The 7,753-nt window shown below is 32.6% G+C and overlaps 1 protein-coding gene across 1 annotated transcript; it reads right to left on the bottom strand.

Moving 5' to 3' along the window:
- Positions 1-799: 799 nt before the first annotated feature.
- LOC132190992 (uncharacterized) lies at positions 800-6,946 on the bottom strand. The gene is made up of 7 exons (XM_059606015.1): positions 6,880-6,946; positions 6,407-6,461; positions 6,139-6,308; positions 5,129-5,250; positions 1,411-1,637; positions 1,212-1,316; positions 800-983 (listed from the first exon to the last, which is right to left on the bottom strand). Exons 1-7 carry the CDS (start codon positions 6,944-6,946, stop codon positions 800-802), a joined length of 930 nt encoding a protein of 309 aa, XP_059461998.1.
- Positions 6,947-7,753: the final 807 nt, after the last annotated feature.

Below are 7,753 nucleotides of genomic sequence, written 5' to 3'. Positions count from 1 at the left end.
AAATAAAATAAAAATTTTTGTTTAAAAAAATTGTTTTTTTTTAATATTATCTTTAAATTAAAATTTTTCGTTTTAAAAAAAAAAATCATTTTTTTTTTTTGGAATTTATAAGCGTATTTTTGTCTTATTGAGAAATCTATAGGGACATTTTTGTCTTATTGCTAGTCTTGGGGGGACATTGACAATGTTTTGGTAGTTTAGAGGGGACATTGTCACAATTGAAAGTTTGAGGGGAACATTGTCAATTGGATGGTAGTTTGAGGGGGGTATGTGGGCTTTACCCTTAAATTTATAAAAAATATAATTGAAAGATAATTGAGAGAATGATGTATAACATGTAATCTTCAACGATAGAAAACTTAATATCTTGGATAAACATAAATAAAATGATAAAAAGGAAATGAACTAGTAGTTAGGCATAGAGCAACTATGTTATTTGATAAGGTAAAAAAAAGACAATATTATATTTCTCCAATTTATTCATTATATACATTATATATATAACCCTTACATTGGTCTATTTCCAATTTTTTACGGACACTTGGGAGGTAAAGGAGTACTTTTAATGTCTAGCAACAGGCCTGCCGCTATAACAGCCCCAAACAATAAGAAAGCTGATCAATTTTGGTCTGCCGCCTATTGTCAGACGTGTTCCACCGAAAAACATTAATAAATAGCTCAAAACATAAAATATTTAAAAGTTAAAACTACGTCCAAATCAGAATTTTTTTTTCAACATATATATATAATCTAAAAAACATTAACAAAATAAAATATGTCTCTCTGGATAATAATAACATTAATTTGAGGAGAAATCCTTAACTGCGGATATAACATCAATTTTGCATTCAATGAACAAAGCATCATCCAACAAATAGCCCTTTGATGTGTCCTTGAGATCTCTCACCGCCAAAAACTTGCGGAAACCATATCCGGCGCCGGATTTAGGGAACCAGTAATCAGCTGTAAGGTAAGAGTCGGTCCTATTATTAGATTTACTTAAATTGATTTTTCATGTAAATTTTTAGTAACATTTTCTTCTGTTCATGTCAAAAAGAAATGAAAGTTTATAGCATTTTTTGTGAAAATAAAGAGAATAGACCTTTTTTTTTTTTTTTTTTTTTTTTTTAATAGATAAAGAGAATAGACCTGTATGTTCAAAATGATTGCTATTGATTTGGTTCCTTATTCGCAACTTGAATTTTGCGTACAATTTTCTGTTGAGAGAAAGACTTTTTGAATCATCTAATCTCAGATAGAGAGATAAGTTTGTGTTGAGTCCGATTCCACTTCCCTCCGGCTCGAGCCTCAACTTCCTATATATCCAAAATACAAAGACAAAGATTGTAAACTAACATATTGTAAATTGAGATCATTGATATAGAAGAGCTAGCAAAACTTCAATCATACCATTTTTGACCTCCAACAGTGAATTGCTCAGAGAAATAAACTTTATCTTTCAAGGCCGTATAGTTGTCAATCTTCCAGGTGAAATAATTACGCTGAGGTTGACTTATCATGGACAAACTCTCCCCTTTACAAATATCTTTAATAAAAAGAACTTCCACCCCAAAAACACAAGTGTCATCAAGAAGATAACCATTTGATGAATCAGTGAGAATATCATAAGAAAGCAACTGGGCAAATCCCCATTTAGTCTTCAAGTTATGAAAGCGTTTTACTCTCTCATTCGCATCTAAGTTGTTGAGGTTCACAAGCAATTATAGAGTCACTTGTCAAATCCCAAACATAATTAAATATTATAGAAAGGTATATATATCTAGATGGACAAATTGCAAAGCAAAGCTTTAAACTTAATCTCAAGTACCTTGGATAATCAAGTACTTGTCTCGGATTTGATCAAAAACAAAGAATTTTATTATGTTCACGTTAACCTCCCAGCCATGTGGAAAATCTTTGGTATCTGCTATTTCCAAGTATAGAGAGATGTGACCTTTCCCATTGCTATTCTTTCTCCCATTTGGGTAGAGTACCAATCTCCTAGATATTGGATACCGAAATTCTTATATTTTACTATTCGAAACAAAAAAAAAAAAGAAAGTAACAGCTGAAAGAAGGAGTGTCCAGAAGATACAGTACCATTGATACCCCTCAACTTCAAACTGGCCCGAGTGACATTTTTCCTCCTTCATCCCTAATAGTAATGAAAAATTCTTGATTTGAAATGTATAATGAGGTGCTGGGAGATCTCTAGTTGATCGTATCATTCCTGAGATTAAAAAAAAAAAAAAATGATTGAAAAGTATAAAGTTCCAAATCTATCATGTGAAACATTTGGGTAATTTATTCAGCATAATTAATAACAATTAACAAACTACTTGCGATACTTTTTTAATAATTAATACTAAATAAAATAAAGCAAGTCACCAAAAATCAGAGAGCGAGCAAGAGAGAGAGAGAAGACCAGTTGGATCATTGTCAGCAGGCCGAGGATGCGAAGTTTTATTTCCCATGTCTTTCTTTTGAATTCGTCTTTCTCCCGACGGTTCTAAGTAACGTAAGGGGTTTTTGACAATTAAGGAATTGAGTTCCAATTGCCGTTTGCTTCGCCTGCCTGGGAATAATTTGTTACGGCATTTTCATATTTGGGTAGTCGTATTAGTTTTATGTATTAGGTTTATATTATGTTAGTATAAGTCGGCTAACCCTAGCCGTATTAGGTAATAAGATTATTTTAGAATCTATGGTGACTCAGCCCTAGCACACTTATGGAATGTATTGAATCCTTTATTTCAATGGAGTTATTCTATGAATAAAGAGATCAAAATAATTAATCTCAAACCTTGTGTTTGAAAGGTTTAGGTTCTCTTAGAATCTAAGGTCTAGTTCTAACCTTAGAACTTAATTTATCCCGCTACAGATATAGGTTCGTAACACAATTGGTTTTATTTATTTATACAAAATCCAGCTTTCATTCTTTTTCTGTAAAGTCTCGTCAATCTTCACCTTCCTCAACTTTCATTCATTTTTTTTTTTCTACTGTAAAGCCTCTCACATGCAGCATATATATTTCTCTTTACTGGAGTCCAAAGGGCCTAAAGTAGAGTGTGATTGATACACATTTTTTTTTTTTTTTTCTTTGTTGTGTTTGTGACTGAGTGGGCTTGATGGTAATTGGCCGTGTGATGCGAATTTCTTTTACTTTTGTTTATGTTTGTAAATTTGATGAGCTATATTAAATTCTTGTGGATTTGACTTTTGCACCATAATTTCAAATTGAGAAGCTGATTAAATCTCATATATATATTGCTAGAAGCAGTTTCAGAACATGTTTAAAGTTGCATTGGAAAATTGAACTTTTAAAGTCAAAAATAGTGTTTTGATTATGTTTAGAGTGAAAAAAATAATATATATATATTTAAAATTTTTTACTGAACATATCAATTTTTTGTCTAACACAATTTTTTAAATTTCCTAATACAATCCCAAACGGGCAATTGCTGGGTGCATAAGCTTTGGCAGTAAAGAGCACTGGGAAGGAAACATCTGGACCATGAATTTCACCAAATTAATTTAATTAAAAGTGCATTAACACTGAAAACAATGGGGGTGATGGCAGGATCATGTGAAGTAGCTAGTTTTATTTCAAAATTTTATAATCTCCGGTACTTCGATAGTTACCTCGATCAAATCTCGTTAAATCTTACTAGTAATGCATGTCTCTTAAAGTTTCTCTTATTTCAAAATAGAATATATTTGATTTCTAGAATATCTGTTTTACTGGAATAAAATCTTCATTAAAGTTTCTAATAGAGCAATCAAGTTTTTCCTTTTGGATTCTTGCATTTAATATGTCAATCTTCGTTCAAACGACTCAATTACTTGTCCAGACGAACATGAGAAAAAAAATAAAAAAAACACGACAGTTTGATCCTCGTTCTCAATCTCGTTCGGACGAGCTTCTCAGTGGCTCTTCTTGGCGTATCACGTAGCTGTTCGTTCAAATGAACTTGTATCCTCATTCGGACGTCCCGGATGCGCGCCGACACCATTTTTTTATTACTTGTATCTGCAACATATTCCCATGCGCACTGACCTACATCAGAAGACTCTTGTGGTGGTTGTTACAGCTTTACAGCAAGGGTTCAAGAAGAGTTGACGGACATGTCCTTTTGGGAAGAGTTGACGGACATTTAGATGTTCAAGTCCCATTTGCTTCCGCTACCGCTTCTGCGGCTTATTTCTCGACTTTTCTCCAATACATAAAGATTAAAAAATTAAAAAATTAAAAAATCATTTTTTTACTCTTTTTTTAGTAATGGTTTTTGTGTGTGTGTGTGTGTTCTGTACTGTATTATGATTTGTGTCTTTTGAGGAATCCACCCCCTTTCCAATTTAGACCCTACGTAACCATTCCTTATTTGAATAAAAATAAGAAAAGAAAAAAAAAAGTAACAAAGTGGAGAGAATGGTGAGAGGTTAAAGTTATGTTCTTAGCAAAAACGTGGCTAAACAATTGGGAGGTACTTAATGGTTAAGGATAAAATCCAATGAATCAAGATGACTAAAGGCTTCAACAGCCGCCCAGCAGCAGCTCATGGGACTCCTTGTTTCACTCCATGGTGTCTTGCCTTTTGACAGCCGTAGCTTGAAGTAATATCATTTCTAGTTTCTATTCCGCCAATGTATTTATTTAGTTTGTGAATTGTTTTTGCATTCTCTTGTACGAAGCTCTCAATCCTTTGTGGTTTTATGAAACCAAAACGGAGATTTCTCGAACTCTTACAATATATGCCCCTTACCCAGTGTAATATATAGATTGAACGAATTCAACTTGAGAACATGCAAATAGGATTTACACCATATAAAATATTTACATATCCCTTTACAGAAAAGAAAAAAGAGATGACAAAATTTCCTAATCTCCTAATCTTATTCGTAAAATTCAGGCTTTGTTAGTTAACATTTTTTCATCCTCCCTTTTGCTTTTTATGTTTAAAACAAAAATATTAACAGACTATACAAAACACAAAACACTCAAAATTACTTTATGCATCATAACACTTTTTTCAAACAAATAACATAAAACAACCTCTAAAAACCATTAACAGAGCCTTATGCTCGTCCAACATAAAACATACTATTAACTTGAGGAGAAATCCTTAACCATCGATATACCATCAATTTTGCATTCAACGAACAAAGCATCACCCACCAAGTAGCCCTTTGATGAGTCCTGTACATCTCTCTTTGACAAAAACTTGCAGAAACCCCAATAGCAGTTGGGATCTGAGAACCAGTGTTCAGCTATGAGGTAAGAGTCAATTAAATTTATTAGATTTTCTTGGATTCGTTTTTCATGTAAATTTTTAGGAGCATTTTCTTCTGTACACGTCAAAAAGAAATGAAAGTTCAAAGCATATTTTTGTGAAAATCAAGAGAACAGACCTGTCCATTCATGGTGATTGCCAAGGATTTGGTTCCTTATTCGCAGCTTGTATTTTGTGTACAATTTTCTTTTGGGAGGAAGACTTTCTGAATCATCTAATTTCAAATAGAGAGATATGTATGTGCCGGGCTCGAGTTCCTCCTCCCTCTGGCTCGAGACTCAACTTCCTATATCCAAAATACAAAGACAAAGATTGTAAACTACGAGATTGTAAATTGAGATTAAAAAAGAAGAGCAAAACTCCAATCATGATTTCCATTTTCTCCCTTTGACAGTGAATTGCTAAGACAAATAAGCTTTATCTTTCAAGGCCGTATAGTTGTCAATCTTCCAAGTTAAATAATCTTGTTGAGGTTCATTTATCATCGACAAACACTCTCCTTTACCAATGCCTTTAATAACAAAAACTTCGACCTCAAAGACACAAGTGTCATCAACGAGATATCCATTTGATGAATCATTGAGGGTATCATGGAAAAGCAATTGGTCGATTCCCCATTCAGTCTTCAATTTGACGAAAGCGTCTTACTACTCTCCCATTTGCATCTATGTTGTTGAAGATCACAAGCAATTGTAAAGTCAAATACCCAATCCAAACATAAATATATTAAAGAGGTATATCCATATGGACAAATTGAAATCAAGGTTTTAAGCTTTAGATTTAGACTAAGTTTTCGGCCAAGCTACTTTTTTTTTTTTTTTTTTTTTTTTTTTAATGGCCAAGGTACCTTGAATACACATGTACTTGTCTCGAATTTGATCAAACACATAGAATCTTATGTTTGCGTTAACCTCCCACCCAAGTGACAGATCATCGGTAGTTACTATTCCCAAGTATAGAGAGATGTGACCATTCCCATTACTATTCTTTTTCCCATTTGGGTAGAGTAACAATCTCCTAGACATGGAAACAAAAATGCTCATATTTTTTTATTAAAAGAAAAAAAGAAAAAGAAACCAATAGCCGAAAGAAGAAGGGGAGTCATGAAGATGCACCATTGATAGCCGCCAACTTCAAACTGGCCAGAGTTACATTTTTCCTCCTTCATCCCTAACAGTAATGAGAAATTCTTTATTTGAAATGTATAATGATCATGAGCTGGTGGGAGATCTGTAGTTGATTGTACTATTCGTGAGGAAAAAAAAAATAGAAAAAGAAGAAAAATTATATTCAAAAGATATAAAGACAATTATTATTGTCATACTTTTTGTTAATAGTTGTGTATTCAATCAGATGCATGTCACAGGGTTGGGCAGTAGAGTAATTCTTAAAGATCCAAATCTTTCCAGTGAAACCTTTGTGTAATATATATATATATATATATATATATATATATATATATATATATATATATATATATTTTCTCAGATTATAACAGGGGAAGGGGGAAGGACTTTGGGTGATTTATTTAGTCAACAAGTAGCCAACAATTAGAGAGAGAGAGAGAGAGAGAGAGAGAGTAGTATACCAGCTTCATCATCGTCATGAGGGAGAGGATGGCAAGTTTTATCTTCCATGTCTTTCTTTTGAACCATTCTTTCTCTTCTCCCGGTGTTCCTCTACTGTACTCTTATATTTTGAAGAATCTCAAATGACTTACGACTCTATGCGTTTATGTGCCTTAAGCTTCCCAATAGGTTTTTTTTTTTTGACGGCCAATAGGTCTTTTTTGTTTCTCCCAAAAAGAGAAGAAATAAGGGGGACAAATAATAATATAGATGTAGTAGAAGAGAAAGAATGACTATAAATTGCACAAATCTAAATAATTTGAAATAGTGTGATGTTAAGGGTACGTGTGGTTTGGGATTTCTCTAGTGTAATGATTATCATTTCCTCAATACTTTAATCTAAATTTGTTGATGTTATCTTATATAGTAGTTTCAAATTTAGAAGAAAAAAAACAAAAATCACCAAACCTCCTCGTATTATGGGATTGGTGGCATTTATATATTGCTGCCGGCCGCCGGCAAGGTGAAAAATTCGAAGAATGGTTGAGAAATAAAAAGAAAAACAAAAGAAGAAATTTAATCAACCATTTTTAGGCCTCAAAATTTCTAATCATCAAATTTTGATAATCAAACTAACCTATCATAATAATGTTTGGTGGACTCCTAAATGTGATATGACTTTTAAAATATCATTGAATTTGATGTGATTATTATTATATTTTGATATATTTATACTTTTAAAAGCAACCTCACATTCAGTCTATATATATCCGTGTAAGAAAACCCTACAAAGCTTGTGAAATGTATAATTTAACAAAAAATTTGTTCATATACTTTGGATATATAATCAACTAATTACGTTCATGCAGTTTACTTTGCATGACGTTGGGTATT

The sequence above is a fragment of the Corylus avellana genome, chromosome ca8 (assembly GCF_901000735.1).
Source record: "Corylus avellana chromosome ca8, CavTom2PMs-1.0".
NCBI classification, from domain to species: Eukaryota; Viridiplantae; Streptophyta; class Magnoliopsida; order Fagales; family Betulaceae; genus Corylus; species Corylus avellana.
Note: the sequence above shows the minus strand (reverse complement) of the source record. Positions and strands in the feature narration are given on the sequence as shown.

Coding starts and splice junctions, on each gene's coding strand:
- LOC132190992 (XM_059606015.1), bottom strand. CDS start 6,946: ATGGTTCAAAAGAAAGACATGGAAGATAAAACTTGCCATCCTCTCCCT. Junction 5,251..6,138: donor CAAGTACATGTGTATTCAAG/GTACCTTGGCCA, acceptor ACTGGTTCTCAG/ATCCCAACTGCTATTGGGGT. Junction 984..1,211: donor CTTTCTCTCAACAGAAAATT/GTACGCAAAATT, acceptor ATCTAATAATAG/GACCGACTCTTACCTTACAG.